The sequence below is a fragment of the Babylonia areolata genome, chromosome 18 (assembly GCF_041734735.1).
Source record: "Babylonia areolata isolate BAREFJ2019XMU chromosome 18, ASM4173473v1, whole genome shotgun sequence".
Classification (NCBI taxonomy): Eukaryota; Metazoa; Mollusca; class Gastropoda; order Neogastropoda; family Buccinidae; genus Babylonia; species Babylonia areolata.
The window spans coordinates 44,766,428-44,790,329 of NC_134893.1; the positions used below are offsets into that span (position 1 = coordinate 44,766,428).

A 23,902-nucleotide genomic window follows, 5' to 3' on the forward strand; every position below is an offset into this window, starting at 1 on the left:
TCAATCATATTTCACCAGGCCCCATCACAGATTCGAAACTGGGACCCTCGGATTGAAAGTCCAACGATTTAATCATACAGCTCATTGACGTGTTGACAATGTTCGAAAAAGTCATGAACTAAATGAAAAATTTTTTCCTAATTTCTTTGGGGGAAAGCTGGATATTATCACACAATACAAATCAAAAATAGGAAAAACAACATTATTAACTTCTAGGTGCAAAAAATGTCATACAAGGATTTATCCGCATACATGCATGAAATGGACCTGTTTCATTTCGGTCGAATGTGGGTTGGCTTCTTTCTCTCATTTGTAGTTGTATGTCGGTACAAAATTTAATGTCCCTCTTCCTAAATAATATTGTTCACAAAGAATACACAACTCCTGTTACAAGAAGGAGAGAAACATAGCTCACTCCACTCTTTTCCTCACCGTCTTTCTTTTTAATGGATATTCATACACACACAGTGCAACACACACACACACACACACACCACAACACCAATCACCACAATATTTTTTTAATCTTTGCATGACAAATTTTATTGAAAACTACACAACTGCACCAAATACACACTTAACCACACACACAGACACACGCACATATGCAGTGTCTTTCTGTCAAACAATATATTGTATCATATCTTCTTGAAGATGACATCACTCTTCTCTTTCACAGTCTGAATCTCTAACTTGACAGGGCACTTTAATAAGTATGACAGCATTTCCTCTGAGTAACCAATGAGGAAGTACTGTTTGCGAGGAGTCAGTTGTTGGAAGACAAGCCCTGCAACAACCACAAGGTTGTGCCGCCGTTTGACAATCACCTCCGAAGCAAACAGTCCTGGCCATGTCCCCTTGATGAACTTTCTGATCAGTATGTCCTCAAATGTTCGTTCAGCGGCTCGGGCTCCAAAACCCTCTTTTGCCAAGTTGGCTGCAACAGGAGATTGCAAGATATATTTATGCAATAATGCAATATTACATGGCACTTTTTTTGTTTTTCAGACTGAAAACAAAAGATATGTCTTATGTGTAATTATGAATTCTCCTTTGCCATCACCCATACAGTCATTGCACACACACACATGCACACGCACACGCACACACACACCACCACCAACAAAACAACAACAACAACAACACAAAAAAAAAACAGCTGTAGATTAGACTGGCCATTCTGGACAACAACATATCATTACTAGTACTGTTGTAAGAAAATTCTCACCAAGAAATCTTTCCAATGACTGAATGATTGATGACTCCGACAAAAAGAGCCAGGAAGAAGAAAATGAGAAAACAGTGACTGAAGCTGACTTACTGACTGAAAAGGGCAAGTATTTAAAACTATCAATAAAAAAAATAAATAAACTAAAACAGTTGCAAAGGTCAGATATGACTGGGTTTTACATCCAGATGATTTTATCACAATGAACACACTAATGAATATCTGCACTGTAACTAACTTTACCTTTTTTATATTTCCAAACTTTATTATTTTTATTATTTTTTTTTATCATTATGCTCTGTCATGTAGCTGTATTACAATATGAATGTGGTCAAGGTCCTTGACTGTTCCTGTGAAATGTTAAAAACTATGACATTAAGAATATAATCCTATATGACCCTGAATGTGAAGTCACATGATAACCATCACTGTCCATGGTGGTTGGGTTTTTAGTTGCTTTTTTCTTTCTTTCTTTCTTCTTTTTTTACAACCTGAAGTCAATGTAAGTTTACATAAAAAAATATTTATCTATCTATTCAGTCAGCCCTGAAATCTGGAAGAAACCACCATCCACATATGCAGGAAGATTAGATGACACTCTCCTTGTCCTCTATATTGTGTTTCATCAAAAGTCTTTTTCATCTGTGTCCGTTTGTTCCTGTTTCTATATTTTTCACCAACATGATAAATAAATTGCACCAGTACATGTTAAGAAATATGAGAAATACTCTGTAATTTCTGATAACTTCAACAATTATAATATCAATTAGTCTGTGTCCAAATGACAAATCAGTCCAAAAATCTTACAGGACACTGCAATCAACAAAAGCTGAGAGGTTATCCCCCTTGACCTTTCATTTGAGTCATTTCAGAAATCCAGTCCTGGGAGCTTGAGGCATCACATCCATCTGCATACCATGGTCTCATATGTCAAACAACACTTTAAAAAATGGCTTGGACTTTGTTAAAATGGTTTATCACTATATCAGTTTTATCTATTTTAGTCCATGTATCAAGTGGAACAAGCTGCTTTGAAATCAGTGCGAACACAAAATAACAGATTATACTCTCTCTCTCGGTCTGTCTCTCTGTCTCCCTCTCTCTCTCTCTCTCTCGCTAGTATATATTTTTTTAAGAAGATAGAAAATTAAATCCGACCTGTATGCCAAGAATTCCATCCTTTGGTGACACCAATCCTGTATGGGGCCTGAGCCTGTTCATATGTCAGTGGCTTATCTCGATTGATGGTTGCTTTAGGTACACCAGCACGGATGTTCTTCAAGGCACATGTTGTTGACTGAAAACCACGGAATGCCAGCAAAGCCACCGGTGGAGTTGTAGGCAGTTTGACTGCAGCCTGAACAAAGACAGATACTGATTAAACGTTTTTTGCTATGAAATGAATTAAAATGAAACCGACATTGTGCATCATATCAACATTGCTGATCAACAATCTATTTGAAGTGATCAATTCCTCTTAATGACAACTGCCCTTGAAACTAATGTGCACATTGTAATTTGAATGAATAATCAGTGTTATCTGAGGGACTGTCACTCATGTTTCTAACTCACCTACCTGTGCATAGCATGTTAGTGTATAATACCCCTGCACTGTCAGGATACAGATGTTTCATGCACTAAAGTTGTGTGTGTGTGTGAATGTTAGAGAGAGAGAGAGAGAGAGAGAGAGAGAGAGAGAGAGAGAGAGAGAGAGAGAGAGAGAAAGAATGTGTGTGTGTGTGTGTGTGTGTTCGTTCTTTAGTTTAGCGTCTTTTCACTATCAGTGATATTAGACGTTGAAAAAAAAAAGGGGGTGGGGGGGGGAAGAGGAGGAAGGGGGGGAAGGGGGGGGGGGGGGGGGGGGGCAGGGAAGAGAAGAGGTAGAAAACTACCAAAAAATGCATAACTAACATGCAATTACATTTAACAGTAACAATTTAATAATAATAATGATAATAATCAGAAACCATTAACACAATTCTGAAGTACATTAAAGGAATGTAGAAATAGGGCTATGAACTAATGTCTGTGAAAGTTCGACCATAAGAACCTAATCAGAAATGACTTTACAAAAATCATCTGCAAAATAATTATTCTCTTAGAAATACTTGGGCAAGAAGGTACATAACTGCTGACAGTGAAAGAAACAATGATGCAAGCTGAACAGCTTACCACAGATGCATGCAACATTTTTACTTTTCTTTGTCTTCAGCGCATCAAGTTTTATACGGAAGAAAATAGAGGTTATTAATCTTGTATAGCAAGCTGATGGATTCGGATATCTTTTCTTTAATGATATTCTCGGGGAATAATGTTCCTTTATGTTTTAAAAACTTTTCCTTCCATTGGTTATGAAATAGACCCCATGCTGATTTTTCTAACAAAGTGCATGCCTCTTTCACGGAAAGATGGACATGTATTTTTGTCAATTTTTCTGAATCCTGTGCTCCTCTTTTAGCTGCTTTATCAGCAGCTTAATTGCCATGAATGCCTACATGAGAAGGCACCCAACAAAAAATGACCTCAGTCCCTTTAATCCTTAAACCATGTACCAAATGATTTGCCTCAATAATTAAGTCAGGTCTTGTTTCAAGGCTAAATAATTCTAGAGCATAAAGTACTGATTTGGAATCAACAAAGAATGCTATTTTCGAGAAAACTATTTGGTGTCTCACTAAGTAGTTCAGAGCTTGTATGATAGCAATTAGCTTAGCTGTGAATATGGAAAGATGTTTTCCAATAAAGTAAGATTTTTCAACTTTAAAGGCAGGGATATAGAAAGCTGCACCAGCATTTTTGTCATCAAGAACAGATCCATCTGTAAATAGATGGAGATAATTCTGATATATTTCTGCTATATGAATTCTGGCAGTACTTGTCGTGATATTGATGTTTTCTTCTTTTTTTGTTTCAGAATAAGTGATATCAAAATCTGCTTTCAACATTTCCCAAAAAGGAACAGGAGAATGATGTGGTTTTGCAGCTAACTCTTTCATGTTAACATCAGATTCTTTTAACAAATTTGAAACGTAAGTTGCAACTGTTTCTTGTGATGAAATGGCTTTAGCTCTTTTAGGAAAATCAGTGTCAGATCTTACTGTCAGTTCATCATCAATGAATTTTTTTGTCACTGAAGTGTATCTCACAGTGAATTTTGCTGTTGCTAACTCACGATGTTCATTTAAGGGAAGAATTCTGGCTGTTTTGTATGTTTCCTGATTGGATGCATGAGAGGGAACTCCGAGGGCAATTTTGATAGCCTTACAGTCTACACTTTGAATCTTTTGTAATAAATATTTAGGTGCACTGAAAAATATTTCTTATACATAGGTTATCCTAGATCTTACAAGGGCCATGGCAAGATGAATCAATGTTTTTGTATCCATTCCCCAGGGTAAACAGCTTATAATTTTCATAAAATTGATACTTTTCCTTGCCTTTGTTAAGATGAAATCAAAGTGAATGTTCCATGTCAGCTTTGAAGTAAGATAAACACCTAAAAACTTCACCACCTGCTTATAATCAACTACACCACCAAGTAATTTAAAAATGGGTATGCTAGATGGGTTTCCACCTGAATTAAACAATATCATACATGTTTTTTTCAGTCAACAAAGCTAGACCATTTTCAAACATATAGTTACTGTGTGTGTGTGTGTGTGTGTGTTAATGCACTGTTATTTTGTGTTGTGAGTGTGTCCTTCTGTGTGTGTGTGTGTGTGGTTATGTGTCACACTTTGTGTGTGAATGTGTACGTATGTGTGTACTGTATGTGTATGTGAGAGAGAGATTGTGTGCGTGCGTGCGTATGCTATTTCGGAATGACTTTTCTTCACCTTCTCAACAGATTTAAATTGATCGGCGAGCTAACTTTTACTTTCCACTCATTCTTTGATCAAAAAGTCCTTGGGACTTGAGCAGCGGTCCTTGGAGAATGTTCTTGCCTTTCAAACAAGATCTCATAAGGATTATACATCTAACCTATTTCAGTTGCATGCTATCTGACAGATGCAACAGGCTAATGTTCAGTATCGTACATATTAAACTGAAAATCAAAAGAGATTTGAAGACACACGTTCAACACCAACCTGATACAACGCCGCCATCTTTATGCAGACATTCTTCGAGCCGAGCCTACTTGTAATCTTGCAGTGGATTGGTCTCGACGAAAATATCAACCAACCAGAATGTATAGAATAAGAGTATAATGCCTCTGCGTCATCGTTACACCTCGGCCATTTTGTAGAAGTACACGTCTCATTCCATCGGCTTCTTGTTATACAATATTTCCTGGTAACTTGGGAGTCTATTTTTCAGAGAGTAAGTAAATGAGCTGATTACTCGGCTATGTATTCTTTCTCTTCTATTTGTTGTACCGTTCATAGCCAACTTCTTTATTGAAATTAAGGGCCTACCTGTTGAGAGCAGAACGTGAAATGAAGCTGTCAAAAGATAACTTGGGTCGGGGCCGTCTGCTGGTGGGTGTACTTTATCCCTTTATGGCCCTTCATTCGATCAATGAAACAGTAATCGACTCACCTTCGTGGCAGATCTAGACACAGGTTCATATATTCTGATGAGACAGGATTTTTTTCCGACTAAGTGAAGAATAATATGCGGGTTACTAACCGAAAGGAAGGAGAAAAAAGACCGCAGCGAAAGCAGACAATCCAGAACATATTGCTAGTTTGGGTTTGCCCCTGGAATGGTCAAAGTGGGGAAAGATGTTAGATTTTTTATTTTTTACTTAAGTAAAAATGGTCATGTTTGATAAAACTCACAGATTGTCAATAGTTAAATGGATTGATTAAATCGTTGTGTTGAAATAGTCAGCCTTCGATTTTCAGTGATCAGAGACAATTAATGTACCGTTTTACATTGACACATACCATCAATCTGACTTATATGACACGATTACCTTCTCTCAGGGAACCACAGAAGGGACTGCCTAACAGGACATGAAACTGTCATGACTACATGGTTCGTGACCATGTCAGTTCTGGATATGAAACTCAGCCATAAATTTGGAATACAAACCCAATGCTACCCAACTGTGGTTTGTTGTTTGGAAGTGATTGGGTTGTTACTTAAATTTTATTTTTTATCAGAAAGCAAATGTCATATATTGCTTTCATCTGCTCACCATTACACAAATAGGAAGACAGGTCAATCAAAAACTACACTTACATCATGGCAATTGGTTTTAGAGTTACATTAACAGCTGTGAGTGGTTTAAATTTTCAGGGTGGATGCTGAAGATAATACTTTCTGTATTTGACATAAAAGGGAAGTTAAACAAATAACTTAAGAATGCTAGTCCAACAGACTTACTTTGTCTGCCTAACCCTAGCCTCTCTCATTCCCACAAGGTATCACATACAAAATGATGTGTGCATACATGTGCACATTTTGGAATATAACTGTGAGTTGTAACCCAGACTAGGTGTGTGTGCATATATTTTTGTGTATTTCTTTTCTGTGTATGTGTTATCACTTGTCTCCTGTGTGTGCCAATGCATATTTTTTTGGTATGTTTATGTTATCAAAAGCGTTTTTTGTAAAGCACCTAGAGCAGATTTCTGGATAGTGTGCTATATAAGTATCCATTATTATTATTATTATTATTGTTTCCTGTAATTTATCATAACACATGAGCCTGGAGATGGCTTTCTGGTAATGCTTTTTGAACAAATTCTTGCATTCAGTATACACATGGATACTGAAATTTTTATCCAGAGCTGTCAAACAGGGATAGTAACATGATGATTCTGCCAATGACAAAATTACATGATATATACTTTGTTTTGGTCTCACTCTGTCATTCACAGTATGAGTATCAGTAGAACATTAAGTCAATACTGGTAACAGAGAAGCTGAGCAGGCTTTGTCATGTTTTCCCACTTTTTTGTGTGTGTGTGCTAAATCACATAATTTTCTTGAAGGTAAACTGAATCTGAACTGAGAGAGGAGACTCTGAGTTGATGGCTTTTGAAGATCATTACATTGACTTCATGGTTTGCAGTTGTATGATTTATAATTATTGCAGTCTGCTGTGCAGGAGATTTTTTGTATTGCCATTAGACTGTGATGGGCAAAATAGCTGAATAGTTAAAGCATTGGAGTTCCAGTCTGAGAGCCCTGAGTTTAGTGCCAGATAGATTAGGGATGGAGATTTTTCTATTCCCTCAGGTCAGCAGATGTGCAGACCTTCTAGTGCCTTAATGTCCATCTTGTGTACAGTATTCACATGTATGCATGCAAAAATCAAAAACACAAATTAAAGATTTCATAAACCATGCCAGTGTTAAGTGTAGTTAAAGGGGACAGGAAATGAAAGAGAATGATGCTTTGAACACCTTGCAAATTAATGAATGATTACAGAACCGTGCATTAAAATGAACATATAGGTCTGCACATTAAACTAAAGCAGTTATATTGATTTAAACTATCAGCCTGGTGCAACACTGGGCACTGTTACTGTTAGTATAACTATTAGGCTTGGCTGTCAAGAAAGAAGACAGAAAGAGGTCAGTTGTGATATCACCTTGAATGAGTACAAGGCCATCTTTCACTTTCAGTATTGCTCATTTTATAGCAACAGTGGGAAAAAACGGGTATTCTGTGGTGCAAAATATATGCCTATCACATTCATCATTTTCAAAAGCTTTGACAGTTAAATCATTGTCTCTGCAACATGTGCTTATTCAGGGCACCAAGAAGTTGGCACAGTTTCCACATGGGCAGTCACAACTTTGATCTGTCTGTGTTGTTGATATTTCAGCAGCTTGTTTTAACTCTGTTCTGCAACTCTCTCCCATAAACTTGAATTCAAAATTATACTGAACTGAGCCAAAATCCATTCCAGCACTGTACTTGTCCAGTTTGGGGGGGGGGGGGGGGGGGGTTGTTGTTGTTGTTTTTTTTCTTTCTTTCTTTTTCTTTTGGAGAGTCCTTGCACACAACCTTTTAACAAATTTAATTTTTTTTTGTTCGCAAATCAGCCAAAAGCAAAAGCGAATCTCCGAACTTGTGAGATCACAACCTTATACAGAATGGCGGCTTCCATTACTACTCAAAGCATCACATTTAAATCGTGTGTGTGTTTTTTAAGACACACATTCATTTGCTATATAAAAAATATATATATATATTGGATAAGCCACAAAAACCTAAAATCTGTTTTTGCTAGCTATAAAACCAAACCACTGTGTTTCCCTTTAATGGACTGTGAACATGCCCAGCATACACATCCATGGAAATGGAGAATGATTACCTACATAACAGGGTAAAAACATTTGTACACATTTTAAAAAAACCTACTAAAAGCCATGTAGAACTATTATACAGTGAGCATGAATGTTGCAGCCATGAAATGATGAATGCAGAAAGAAAGAAAAGTTCTGGTTACTGTTACTTTACAGTGTAGATTATTGCCATATATACATTGTTGCTACTTATAATACTATATAGTGCAGTAACAGTCTGCATATTTTGCCCTTAGTTTTTAATGATTTTGATTTATAAAATGATGGTAATGTTTAATACATCTGTTATTGGTTTCTGTTTCAGAAAAACCAAGATGTTTATCTGGAATTGGTTTCAGAACATGCTTTCCTTTTTAGGTGAGTCCTTGAACTGCTTGGTTACAGCTGTATTTTGTTTGTTTTCATTTGGTCATCCTGTGGCGGTGGAAATAAGACATTTGTTGCACAAAAATTATCTTCACTTTGAATTGTCTTAATAGTTATCTACATGCAAAATAATTTGGAAAAAGTCCAGATTCAGAATCCTTGTTCATTTCCTTCATAAAAAGCATTGACTTTCTTTGTGTATCTCGTGTAGTTTTTGTGCCTTTTTAAAATTTTTCATAACCCCTGATTTCTCTAAATTACCTAGCAAGGGGAGAGCTTTTTTTTTGGTTGCTTTTTTGAGGGCATGTCAAAACTTTACAAGCAGGCACACAGACGCACTCAGACACATTGATTGCTTTTCTCTCCTGCTTTTCCAGGTTTATACAAGAAGTCAGGAAAATTAGTATTTCTTGGCTTGGATAATGCTGGGAAGACCACCCTTCTGCATATGCTGAAAGATGACAGGATGGCACAGCATGTACCTACCCTCCACCCAAGTAATTTTCTTTTTTCTTTTTTTCTTTTTTTTTTTTCCTTTTTCATATTTCTTTATGTTTTACCTGTTTCACACTCACAGTGTTTGCAATATAATGTTGTTGTTTTTATAAATAAGTTGCATTGAAACAGGAATGCTGGTGGTTTTAAATTTCAGATTATATGTATCTTGCTATACAGTGAATTGTTGGAGAGACCAGATGTTTATCTGTTTGTGTATATTTGTATTTGTATGTGAATGTGAGGGTGGGATTAGCCAGACTAGGTTTGATTTATATTTGAACTGGTATTTTGCTGGCACATTCAGATGATATTTTGGATTTGACACCGAAGAGTTAAAAAATATATATAATCACACAGTCTTAAGAACAATCTGCATCTCCCCAAAGGCTGCCTGTTGCTACACAACAAGCATGACATAAGCCATCAACCAATCAAGGCAAGAAAGTTATTTCTGGGTTCTTCCATTTAACACAAGAAAAACCTTGTAGTTTTTCTTTCACCTGCAGAATTGGCAGTGTGAATTGCAGTTGCCATCTTTTACTGTTTTACTACTTTTAGATCCTTTCTTGGAGTGAATTGAGGGTGGTTTTGTTTGTTTTTATTTGTGTGTTGTTATTGTTTTTTTTGTATTTGTTTTTTTTACAAAAATAGTTTACGGAATAAAACTGTGAGGAATACTGAATTTAATGTGAAATTTCTTTAATCAAGTTAATGCTTACCAAATCTGTATTATGTGTTCTTGGAGACAAGATATTTGTTTTTCATTTTTGATTAATTTTGTTCCTTTATGAATCTGTGTTATGTGGGTTTTTTTGACTCACTTATGTAAACAAAATGAGTCTGTGTTATAACCCAGTGTTCAGTTGTCTGTGTGTGTGTGTGTAGTCTGTGTGTCTGGTAAACTTTAACATTGCCATTTTCTCTGGAAATACTTTATCTGCAAATACCAAATCTGGCTTAAACATAGTAGGGAAAAAAATCTTCTTACCAATGATAGATTGTTCATCTTTTGAATTTAGACATAATTCCGAATTATTAACAGTTTATTCAATCCGGGTTCCAAAACCGCTGTTGCCCCTTTGCAGTTGCCTGAATGTCTGGTGAGAAGACGCCATGACCTCGTTTTTCTTGTTCTCAAATACAAGCAAAGAAATACACATTCTAACAGAACACGTACAGTGACACTGACTACGTTATTGATGTGTTTACTGCATATGAATATTCTAAAGTGGACACTGAATTAACTAGAATGAACAGAAAAGAAAATTTGAATTGACCATTTCACTGACATGAGGTCAGTGTTGTCTGCACGGCACTGGTCAGCGCTTGAGATCTTGACAAAACATGTTGCAAAGCCTAACATAATGGCAACGTCTCATTTACCACCAAATTAAAAGAATTTCTTAAATAATCATTGACATGTTTACTGCATATGAATGTTTTAAAGTGGATACTGAATTAACTAGAATGAAAAGGAAAAAGAAATTGAATGTTGTTATAGTTTCTTAGTGAGTGGAAAGACAAGCTTGTCAAACATGGATCTCTGCACATCCATAAAAACGGACATATATTGCAGTGTTTTGGAGGCGATGGGAACATCTCCTTTACCTCAAACTTGAAAGAAATTTTTAAATGCCCAAGATATACCAAAATGACATGATTTAAACAGCGTTATCACTTTGCTGCAGCTGTCGATTTATTCTGCTAAAAGAACACGCTCAAATGATAATTTTTTAACGTTAGCATTGAACCCACATTAGCGCAGCGGATAAAATCACTCACTCTAGACCCAAACACCCATGGTTCGAATCTGCATTTAAGTGTGCGCTTTTTTTTGTTTTTTTAACATGAAGCTGTATATGATTATCATAATGAATAGAGAACACATTTCAGCAAACTAATTTTTAATTTTCATAAGTTTTTTTCTTTAGGTGTGTATCACAAGTGAGTCTTGAAGGCCTTGCCTTTGTTTAGAATTATCTTGCCTTGTTATAGGAGATTGCTGTTGTATATTTTTGTTTTTAATGTAACTTCCTGAAATTAATTTTCAGCATCAGAAGAACTGAGTATGGGTGGCATGAGATTCACAACCTTTGACCTGGGAGGCCACAGACAAGGTAAAATGACAGAGCACAGGTTGGCAAATCAGATCTTATTGGTGCCCCCTGTTGATTTCAGTTAGTTGAGGGAATGGTTCCTTTCATTGTTTCAAGTGCTTTCATCACCATCCCTGATGCAGTGTCTGTGCCAGTGTCATCATTTTAGTTTAAAATAATATTGCATAGCTTTGAGAAACAAAACTCTGATGAGCACATAAAAACTTCACAATACGGAAACAAACTTCTGTGTGTTACAAATAAGATCTTTATTATATTATACTCCTAATTAAAGTGTGTTTGATTTTTACCTGAACTACATTGAAGTTTTCTACTATTCTGTTCTTCAAACGAATTCAGCAAAAGTGTCATTTGCATTTCCCCTGCTTTGTCTTGACCGCTGCGTTGCTGTGTCATTGCCAGTTGGGGACCTGTACTGTCAATTTATGCCAATGAAGTTTAACAGGAACTCAGCTTTCCATGACAGTCACTCAAATATTATAAAATATACTGCATTCTGCACTTGAAATCCCAACTGTATTTGAGAATATTGATGATATGGAAATGTCACAGATAGGCCAAGACCGCAGTATGATTGTAAAATGTTGTACCTGTTATTTGTATTGTATTGGTATGTTTCTATTGGTGGTGTGTGCTGCATATCAGAATCCCTCCTTCACCTTGATTTAAAATGCCAAGTACCAGCCCAGTTAGTAATGAAAAATTAAAGGATATCACGTTTGTAGAATTGATCTGATGGACTTTCACTATCCATATAACTCTCATGAATTCATAAATAATTGTTATGTTTCTGAAAAAAAGCATCACAGCATTACTTTTTATGATCTAGTAGTATTAGTTTGTGTACATAATGCATATATGTTTTTGGGGAAAAAGAAGAAATAGGTGGGAGTTTGTTGTCCTCTTCCATACAAACCATTTCATAGGTTGTTCATGGTTGACAGAAAGTGTACTATTAATAATTGTTTGAAATTAACAAAACTGAACATATCTTTCACTGGATGACAGAAATTTGTTGTTGTTTGTTGTTGTTGTTGTTGTTTTTTCTTTTGCATTTATGTTAGCCACTGTCCATTGAAATGTTTTAAGCACTTAGTTTGTGTTTTCAGCCCGACGAGTGTGGAAAGACTACTTCCCAGCAGTGGATGGCATTGTCTTCCTGGTAGATGTCCATGACAGAGAACGTCTAATGGAGTCTAAAGCTGAACTTGACGTAAGTGGGACCAAGCTTAGTAGAGGTTATGAATTTGACATCAACCCCCAGGCTGCCTGTATGACGAGATAACTCATCAGAATAAAAAACCCACACAACAAAGACTGAATTGACATTTTCTCTCTTTTTTTTTTAGATGATAATCTAAATCAGGAATTTGTTGAGGAAGCCAGTATATATGCACAGCAGACACTCCAACAGGTACAGGCAAACCCAGGCAAGCAGAAAAAAGTAGGCAACTCCAGACTATCAGCATGGACAGATACAAATGTGTTTGAAAAGAAACCGTTCTTGAATCTGACTTTACTGATGGACATGATTGTTTCAAGAAAACTGATGTCACTGAAAGGATTGGACAATCATATCTATGTTGTTATCACTTAGAATAGCCACAGTGAATCATGTATATCGCTTATATGTCTCTTTTTTTAATTGTGGTTGTTCTAGTATGATTTGTGTTTACAGTTATCCATTTGTCCAGAAAGTATTATATCATTGTACAAATGAGCAGACTAATGTTTGTAATGAACAAGTTGGAAATTTGACAAAAAACAAAACACTGATTTTAGAACAGTTGCGTGTCATTGGAAAAACACAAGATTGGAAAACATTGTGTGTTCTGAATTCTTTATTCATTTACCTTTCAGAAAATATTTACTTTTATGGGTCTCTCTCCATTAACAAAGAGCACAGGATTTTATATTAAAAAAATTATATAGCCGGTTTGTTTGGTTTTTTTTGGGGGGGGGTGTGGAGGGGGGGGGGGAACCCTGGTGAATAGATTTCACTTGAATCTCCCTGGCAGTGAAAGGGTTAATTACTGATTTTCTGCTCCTCCTTAGTACGTTTCTGTTTTGGTTTTGGTTTTTTAGAAACTGATGAAGCAGTCATTAGAACTTAGATGTTATACCAGAAATTTCTTTTCTTTTGCTGCAAGTTATATACTTGAAGAAAACTGAAAGATTGGGCATTCTCTTCCCAGCTGGATTCAGCACTTTAAATAGACTGATTCACAATTAGCTATCTCAAATAGATTGATTCACAATTAGCTTTCTCATTGATGCAAATCATGAGTATATATTACGGAAAATAAAGATTTGTATTTGTACGCTATGAAGTTCTTAATAGCATGTTCATACCAGGTGTATCATATAAGGTGATGAAAAGAAACTGGTTTTGCTTGATTTGTCTCTCTTCTTTCTATCCATTGATCTATTTGTCTCATACTGTTATAGCTTATTCTATATTTCATTCTCTATTTCTCAAGCAAGTTATCAGTGTTGTACAGAGTCTTGCACAGAGCTAAAACAAAGTCTTATACCTACATAATGACCAGTTCATGATGGTGTTTTTCAGAGTCTGATGACAGATGAGCAGGTGGCCAATGCCCCCATCCTGATCCTGGGCAACAAGATCGACAAAGCTGGGGCTGCCAGTGAAGAGGAAATCAGACACTGGTTCGGTCTGAACAGCCTCACCACAGGAAAGGTCTGTCTCTTGCACCAGATGCTGCTTCTTACATGTTGCTGTCTATCTTCCCTATCTGTCTGCCCTTATTCCTCTTGCACTCACGCACTCACTCACACACACACACACACACACACACACACACTTTTTAAGTGGATTTATTCATCCTTACATCATTAGATGTAGCACACAGTCATCACTATTGCAATTTTTGTTCTGCAGAAAATGGAAAACCGAATATTGAAATGGAGAAAGACCAGTAGCACAACTAGGATGCAAAAACAATGATAGTCTGCACAATCAAGAGGCAAAAGTAGTTTAATTTGGAATCCTGATATTTTCAGACACAGATAGAGCGCATACAGCTGATAAGACACTGTGGTTGGTAAGATTTGCAGTATATAAAAAGCATTGCGCCTTATAGGCTGAAAATTACATTATGTTTCTTTACTTCCAGAGATTGACATTGTTTTACTAAGCTTTGTACCATGTGCTTGTGCAGTAATTTTTTTTGTGGTGGTGATGTTTCTTTGTTCTACATGTGCATATCTGGAATGGAAGAGTTTGACAGTCTTCATGACTTTATTCCCAAACCTGTTGTGTGTGTTTACTGACTTAACCATTTATAACAATATCCTTTCCATTTTCCAGGGCACAGTTCCCCGAAGTGAACTTCCTGGCCGACCCATCGAGCTGTTCATGTGCAGCGTTTTGAAACGTCAGGGCTATGGAGAAGGGTTCCGCTGGATGGCACAGTACATCAATTGATGCTCATCCTTGCTAGCCCTGTGTGACTGAGTGTGAAAACTGACTGCTGGTCATGGGATCCTGAGTGAACTGTCCATGTGCGTCCTTGCTGAATGAGTCTGAATGTGATGATGATGATGACGATGACGATGCATCAAAACTGGAGACTGTTGTCCATTTGTGCTGTACAGGGACTGCCTCTGATGATATTAGTGCTCAGTGGCAGCAGATGCTTCATGTTCTGTATTCGTCCAATTTTTTTTGACATTTTTTTCAGAAATAAATTTTAATTTTTGAAAACGAGATAGAATAACTAGTATCAGGTTAACTGAGTGAGACTGGAGCATATATGTATGTGTACCTCTTTGAATGAAGTAACTTGGTAACTTTTTTTTTTTCTTTTTTTTTTTGTTGTCCACATTTTAGGGATGGACTTTTGTATTTGTCTGGATAGCCTGATTGAGTAGATCATGTATGTACAAGGTTAAAATGGTCATGATTTGCTTGGATCACAGTGAGTGAAAAATTTCTGAATTTTTTGTTCCAGAGCTGGTTCAGTGTGTTTATGTGTGTCTGACCCATTGTTATTTCTGTACTATTTTTGTGGGCTGCATCTCCCATGTTCACATGTTTGTACAAGTGGACTTTTACATGTATGACAGATTTTACCATGCCAATAAGCCATACTTTGTTTTCAGAGGGGGTGTGTTGTGGGTATGTTCTTATTTCCATTACCTCGCCAAATGCTGACATGAATTGCAGGATCTTTAACGTGTGTATTTGATATTCTTCATGCATGTACACATGAAGGGGGTTCAGGCACTAGCAGGTCTGCACATTTGTTGACTTCGGAAATCAAGAAAATCTCCACCCTTAACACACTAGGTGTGCTGAAACCAAGGATTGAAACCAGGAAACTCGGGAGAGTATCCAGTGTTCTAACCATATGGCCACCGCAGTTGTCTCTGTAATCTGAATCACATTATTGAAGGTATAGGTTATATAGGTATTGAAGCATCAGGTAAAGGATGATTTTGGAAGGGTGTGGCTTTTCCCTTTGTAGGGAATAATTTGTGTTGTGTTTGATGAAGAATGTTACGTTTGGTACAACTCCATTTTAGATTTCAGATGGATGAGAAAATTCAAAAGTTAGGAATATACTGGGTCAGAAATAAATATGTATGTGTGTGTGGAAAATGAATGTCAGAATTATTGTGTGTTTATGCGTTATAGAAATATATTTCTTTACATCTAATGAAGACTCATTTTCTTCCTTCCAAAATATTTTTTGTCCATAAAATTTTATTAGTCGGGTTACTGAACTCCTTATCTGAAATAGTATCACTCAGTAAAAAAAAAAAAAAAAAAAAAAATTCCATTACTAAACTGATTTTACTATATCTTTCTCTCAGCATCCTTCTGTCAGTTTATACACTTTCTTTGTCAGTGAAATCAGCATGTTTGGTGTCATATACTGTACCATGTCAAACTGATGCAAACTAGGCCTGCAATGCCCTTGCTGTGGCACCAACGGAGGAGAGCCTCAGTCCGCATGGAGAGGTCTGCCGAGTGCGCTCCCCCCATTTGTTCACATAACATGCGACCGTCGTCTTGTCCGTGAACAAGCGGATGGTCTTGCCAGTCAGTGAAATCAGCATGTTTTGTGTTTAAAGTAGATCAGAGGATTTTTTATATTTTTTTTTTCTTAGCCAAAATGCACGAAACTAGTATTAGCTATCATAGCAAAAATGCATGGAATGCCATGTTCATACAACATTAGAAGTACACCTTACAGGAATAATATTGTGAGAAGAAAAAAAAAAACCCACACACACAAAACATGCTTACAAGTAGACTTAACATTGAATCTCTTCTCGTATCATGATTAACGGTTGCCTTGAGCTGTCCTTGAGCTACCATAATATTGTATCAACAGTACAATGTTATTTTCTGTGTGAAAACATATATTGGTTGTGGTTGTGTCTGATCTCTGACACTCCGAAGTTCTGATCTCTTTTGTCTTTAACATTCAAAGTCACTGATCTGTGCTAGATTCCTGTGTTATCAGTTACAACTGTTCAGTTATCTTGTTATTGTGAATACATCGCAGAGAACAGCTGCAAATAATATGAATGTAAACAAACTTTCTAAACAAATTACTGTCAGATTAGCAATTCCACTGTAGTTAGGGCAGACAGCAGTAAGTGGTACAAGACTGTTTTGTGCAAACTTTATTTGCTCCTATGGCATTTCTCTTCAGTGTGTGTGTGTGTGTGTGACAGTATGTGTGTATTGAAGCTCTTTTAATTCTGAAAAAAATAATGCGCAGCAGAGACATTTTAATAGTGTTGAAAGGTCAGTTAAGATATTCCTAGCTTATGATTATAATGTCATTAGGTACCACCCCAAAAATTAAAAACTTGATAAAACTCCAATCGGGCTCCCTTGTCAGAAACAATGAACAATACCTCGATTGGTGACCATCATCCACAGAGAAATAACATACACTTCATAAGTTGTATAACTTGAAGTTTTGTTATAACAGCAGCCCCTTTGACTAAAGAAATCAGGTGTGGAAATAGCACTTCAGATCCTGTTTTGTTATAACAGCAGCCCCTTTGACTAAAGAAATCAGGTGTGGAAATAGCGCTTCAGATCCTGTTTTGTTATAACAGCAGCACCTTTGACGAAAGAAATCAGGTGTGGAAATAGCACTTCAGATATGACTAAAGAAATCAGGTGTGGAAATAGCACTTCAGGTCCTGTTTTGTTATAGCAGCAGCTCCTTTGACTTAAAGAAATCAGTTGTGGAAATAGTGCTTCAGATATGACTGAAGAAATTTGTTATAACAGCAGCTTCTTTGACTAAAGAAATCAGGTGTGGAAATAGCGCTTCAGATCCCTGATCTAAAAATAGGTGGATAGTGCATGCCTTCTTTGAGCCCCTTTGCTAACTGAAGCCAGCGCAAGTGTTCACTCAGCCATTTTGCTACTTGTGTCAGTATGGCGCGAAGTGGTAACTTAATATGTGAAGCCGAGCGCTCAGCTGGCTATGATGACTGCTTCACGGCAAGCTTTCACTTGCTAGTGGCGTTAGTTAATCAGACATCCTGTGTGTGCCTCCACAGCAAATTGGTAAATAAACCATTGACAGATATCAATCAAGACACACACAACATTTGGCATGTTGGGGGGCCAAGCATTACATGATTTCATCGAAGATACACAGTTACAGTTGAAAAACTACCATCATTTGGCAGATTTCTCAACGGACTGACAGCCGAATACAAGTATGGCGTCCAGTTGGCTTCAGCTTTCCTGGCCAATGAGCAATCCATCTAATTTTAGTCCGGTGGCTTCAGACTGGTATACATGTAAATCTTAAGTATGTCCACTTCTAAAGGTACTGCTGCTAGGAGCAAGTGTTTGCCACTTCAGCATTTGGTGGTTAATAAAGGAAAGACTTCCATGTTTTGTGTATGTACATGTCACCTTTATGTATGAACATTATATGCTTAAATTGGCTGTTAACATTAATTTTGTGTTCAGCTTGTTTGGGAATGTTGGTCTTGCAAAGAAGCAAGAGAATGATTGTTGAAGGAAAAAGCATGGGAAGAACTGTAAACTGTGTTAAAAGCAATGAAAAAGGGTTTGGGAAGAGAAACAGTGCAGCAATGAGCTGGAACATTTTTACATGGATTTACAGTCACAGCCGACATCTAGCTATACATTTCAACCCTTAAAACGCAGCATAACAACGAATCAGTTGGAGTGAACAAAGACATTTGACAATCTGAATATGGCATGACATGTTTTTAAATTTTTAATTCAAGATGGCAGATAATAAATTTCAGTTATTGTTTAGTTGTCTGTTTCTTCAAAAAAATGACTACAGCAATGTTTCAGTGTTATAAAATAAAATAAAAATGTCTAATTTATATACATTTATGTTACAGTGGTTCACAGAATTCAATTCTGTGTGCTTGTCAGTTTTCTTTGTTTTGTTTTTTGTTGTTTTGGGTTGTTTTTTTTCTCTTGGGTGGTATCTTGTGGCTGCTATATCAGTACTTGTACACATCATATAGCAAATGTGTCTGGGGACTTTAAAAATTTCTGCAGAATACACACTCAGCTGAAACATAGAAAGCTCTGGCATTAACTTATAATTATCAGAACAATTCACACACACATCTGAAACATTAAAAAAACAAACCAAAAAAAACACCTTTGGCATAAACTTCTGTCGGAACAATCTTAAAAACAACAAATCATCTAAATGTTGGCAAGAGACAAGTACCACTAGTGAATAATATCAACAGGACATCAGATGTTTTTCAGACAAACGCAATATTTGTGGGGCAAGTGACGTGGCAAATAATAATGAAGCATACGTATACTATTACAGGCATTCTAACTGTTTCAAGAAAGAAGGAAAACATTACTTGCAACAAGTCTTAGATTTTACACGCAAACCAGGCTGTGGCTCCCTCCGGCTGTTTTTTGAACACACAACTCGGTGCAGAGCAGTTTTCATCTTGAGCACTGCCACTGTCATTACCCTGCTTCTTGATGATTAACATGATTTCAATTTGAATTTGTGATGGTGATGCAACATTTTAATTCAAGTAGACATTCTGTGCAATGGAGACAGTATTTTCTTGTAAATCATCTCATTTCATTTTTACCTGTTCATAAATCTTGAATGTGGTGTAATCTGAGGACCTTGTATTGTCTAGCTCTCCTAAGAATTTTCTTATTTCTGCTAATAATGAAACTTTTTTTAATTGAAGAACTAAACCATTTCATCTTCAAACTTTTGTGATAGTTAAAATCAAAGATGTGCAAGCAGCAGTTCAATACATAAAAAACAATACAAATTATAATCAGTGCAACTACAAGCCATACCGTTTTTGACTCGCTTGTGTAAACAAAGTGAGTCTATGTTTTACCCGGTGTTCAGTTGTCTGTGTGTGTGTGTGTGTCTGTGTGTCGTGGTTTAACTTAACATTGCCATTTTCTCTGGAAATACTTTGCCAATAACAAATTTGATTTAAACACAGTATGAGAAAAAAATCTTCACAGTCATACCAATAACAGGCTGTAAGTCTCCCAAATTAAGCGGTTTTTTTTGGTTGTTGTTGTTTTTTTAATCATTAACAGTTTATTTCGTTGAGGTTTGTTCTGAAATCCAAAAATTCTAAAAACCGCTTCACACTGAGTTAGGCCTACTAATTACACTATCGACATGTTTACTGCATATAAATATTCTCAAGTGGACACTGAATTAACTGGAATGATCATAAAAGAAAAATCGAATCAATCGTTTCTTTCAGCTCGTTGTAGGCCTCGACTGGTTCGTGCAGACCTAGAGATCTACCATGCGTTGCTTTGTGCTTGAAGGGATAGCAAAGTCTCCTTTACCCCCGAAATAAAAGAATAATCGAGATATAATAAAACACACAAAAACATGATTTAAATGGCGTTGTTACATCTACTATAATCACATCTATTTATCACACGAAGAAGAAATTGTCAACACTGCTTTAATGACAGATATGCTGCAGCAGTGGGGATTTTGTCTGCTTGCTTCAGAACTAAACATGCATGGTTCAATCCTGCTCGCATACTTTTTTTTTTTTTTTCCCCTCTGCCAAGCTTATTTTATATATCATAACAGAGCACTTTTCAATAATTTTTTTAATCTTTTTTTTTCTCCTCATGATTCCTTTACTGGTGCACAAGTGAGTTTTGAAGGCTTTGCCCTTGTTTTCTTTTTTTTTACCTGTGTACATTGAAGCTGGTGCTGGTCATTTATATCAGAATTTGAAAGTCTATTCAGTTGACAGAACAATCTTGCACTTTAATGACAATGTGAAGATATTCTGATCACAGTTTGTTTGTTTTTTATTGTGTGTTTTGAAACTGCCTGTGGTATACATACTGGCAAATCCCAAAATTATTCTATGGTATGGTTTCAGTATATTTAGTCAGTTCACATCATTACTTCTTAGAAATTTGTTTCTCCCAACTGAATAAAAAATATGAGCTAAACAGACAAAGTACTCAGATTGTGTGTGTTCATGTACAATTCATGTAAGTGACAAAAAGACAGGCTCGCTAACAAAACTGCTACAACACGAAAATGAAACCTAAACAAAGCTTCGCTATATTTCATGCACAGTTGGTGGTGGTCATTTTGCTGACACCATATGAAACCATTTCCAACCCTATTCCTGATAAAATCCATTAAATAAATTTTAGTAAATGTGCAGGTTTGGCAAGTCGTTTCTCTGCTTCTTGTCTTGCTGAGAAAATGTCAATGTTGCAAATCACCACACCTAACACACACACACACACACACAGAGGATAATTACATGTACTCTTTTTACCCTTCCAGATTTGATGTAACATTGAGGTATTTTAATCTCCTTTTTTCCCCCAAAAAAATGGGCTTCCATATGGCTGTGATTTTTCTCTATTTTCTTTTCTCTTTTTTAAATTAAAAAAAAACATCTTGCATTTACTGAAACTCACTCATTTTCATCTCATTCCTTTTTACAATTAACACTTCACAACTTCAATCAATCTGGACAAAAACCTCCAACATCAAATCTGACCCGAATTCAAAATTGCATGACCCTAACACTTTAAAAACATTTTGGTCTGCAAATCAGACATGGTTTAACTTCATTTTGATATACATAAAACAGAACAAAAACAAGTTTAGACTTACGTACAGATCTTTCTTCACAATTTAACTTGACATAATGGTGCATAACAACTTTGCCTGGCATCTTTTATGTGTTGGAGACCTCTATGCATCTGGCAACCACTAATTGCAAGAGACAATAAACTGTCATCATTAATATCAAATTCTTTACCTCCCTTTCATGGGCCTATAATTAGTAAAGCAGCTTTGTACCCTTTGGAGTAAACTTTTTTTTTTCATTCCTATTATTTCATTTGAGTTTTTTCCTTCTCCCAAATTTAACATTTCCTCTAATGGTACTTTTTCACTGTCATTCCCTGGATTGAGCCGAGTAAAAAGACTCAAAGAGGATTTGTATCACTGACAGAATTACTCAATACTGCAACAAATTGGGATCAATATTCAGGTTTCACTTCAGTAGTTATACTCACATTTTCTGTATATTTTCTGTTAGCTTGGATTGGCAGAAAGGTCACACAGACAGAGATCATCACAGAAGAACATATTTCAACAGAAAAATTTGTTTTCTCTTTTGATGTTTTACTTATCAATGGGCAAATAAAAACCACAGACTGACATGACATTTTACTCCTTGATTCTTTGACCAGTTAGTAAAATGCATGGCACATACATCACTTAGCAAAGCTCAATGTAGCGTATGGCAAATGCAGCAGCAATACTTAAGTCTTAGAAACTTCACTCTTGGTAAATTTCTGAATATGAACTGATGATGCAGCAATTACATACAAGCGAGTTCTGAAATGAATACATCCCCACAAGGCAGCAAGACCAGCAATGCTAATTTAATTAGTCCAGTTCTAGCAAGTTGAACAAAGCAAACCAAGAAACACAAGGCAACAGCTGAAAACGAGTTAAATCATCCAGTCACTGATAATTCCACTATTAAAAATGTTACAACTGATTACTTCTGACCTGCTATTTAAATGACTACCAAAAGTAACCCACAAAAAAAAAATTAAAAAATCTGCAACTCAGATATCAAAGTCCGTGACGAATAACATATTTTAAAAAATAAATGCTTGTTCCAGGTTTGGCAAAAAAACCCAAACATATTAACAAAAAAATATATATTGTATATACATTACAATATTTTGTACATATTTTTGTCAGTTCTTTGCCAAAATTGTTTGTGTTGGAACCTAACTGAAACTGACCACTGCACTGATTAAGGTCCTGAAGCCAATATCCATGACTGATGAATGACCATTCTTTCCTGTATCCATTTCTGGATCCACAAGTACAAGTATTACAAAGCATAAGTTTGTGTTTTTCCTTCAATCATCAAAGTCAAAGAAAAATGTGATCCATGCATCTTCCATTTTATATCCTTTGGTTTTCATTTTTGTGGCTGGCTGAAAGGAAACATCAGAGGTAAACTGAATATTAACATGGACCTCAGGCTATTTATGTTTGTATGTGCTGTGCCTCACCAAGTCACTGGCCACAACTCATCTCTGCTTGACCTGCAAAGAATGGTGCATCAGCTCTGAAACACATGTATGTCCAGGCTGGGCTAATAAAACCCAATGGCAATCCTTCAGGGCAGGACTTACCAACTCCTGTGAGTATCACAGTGTATGGACAATCCAGTCAAAGTGACAAGCTCTGTGTACTATACAGATATCCCGTCATACAACAGTCAAATGTAGCTCTTCTGTTTTTGAAGGCTTTCTCCGTTTGGTTGCACCAGGAAAAGTTAGTCTGCACCATCTTTTCAACATTTTCCAACAGTTGAAATAGCAGGGATGCTATGTGGTGAGAACACTTTGAAGTGGGGCAGTACACAAACCGTTCACAATTTGTAAAATTACGTGCTGTTTGCAAACTGGCTTACCTACCTTATCCTCTCTGTTCTAATCTTTTTTTCTTTCTTTTTGTTTTTTTCAAAATTAACTTTTAGTCTCCAGTGACTAAATTAGTAAATAACTAATTTTCTACACACCTTTCTCCTCTACTATTGGATAGTCAGAACATAATTTCAACAACATGACCAGTCTGCAACATGGAAGCCCATCAGCAGGTCTACAAAAAGTAATACAAGTAGATGCAACACATAAGTGACCAAACCAAACCACAGTTTTCATGATGGACAACACCACACAATGCCAACTCTAAACAGGCAATGTTTCAGCTTTCCTAGCGTACACCCACACCTTTTTTTTTTTCCTTTCTTCTTTTCCTTGTTGTGACAAGCAGCAACCAGATGCTAGTCAGCTCATACTGTGAAAAATAAACATGCCAACCAACAGGTGATTAGCAAAACAACTTTCT

The 23,902-nt window shown here is 36.4% G+C and overlaps 2 protein-coding genes across 2 annotated transcripts; one reads left to right on the forward strand and one right to left on the reverse strand.

Annotated features, from left to right (window-relative positions):
* Positions 1 to 516: 516 nt before the first annotated feature.
* LOC143292820 (small ribosomal subunit protein uS3m-like) lies at positions 517 to 5,355 on the reverse strand. The gene is made up of 3 exons (XM_076603419.1): positions 5,317 to 5,355; positions 2,387 to 2,585; positions 517 to 937 (listed from the first exon to the last, which is right to left on the reverse strand). Exons 1-3 carry the CDS (start codon positions 5,332 to 5,334, stop codon positions 639 to 641), a joined length of 516 nt encoding a protein of 171 aa, XP_076459534.1. The 5' UTR covers positions 5,335 to 5,355; the 3' UTR covers positions 517 to 638.
* Positions 5,356 to 5,447: 92 nt separating this feature from the next.
* Positions 5,448 to 23,513, forward strand: LOC143292819 (small COPII coat GTPase SAR1B-like). The gene is made up of 7 exons (XM_076603418.1): positions 5,448 to 5,548; positions 8,798 to 8,850; positions 9,237 to 9,356; positions 11,409 to 11,474; positions 12,584 to 12,687; positions 14,044 to 14,175; positions 14,806 to 23,513. Exons 2-7 carry the CDS (start codon positions 8,808 to 8,810, stop codon positions 14,920 to 14,922), a joined length of 582 nt encoding a protein of 193 aa, XP_076459533.1. The 5' UTR covers positions 5,448 to 5,548; positions 8,798 to 8,807; the 3' UTR covers positions 14,923 to 23,513.
* The last annotated feature ends 389 nt before the right edge of the window (positions 23,514 to 23,902 follow it).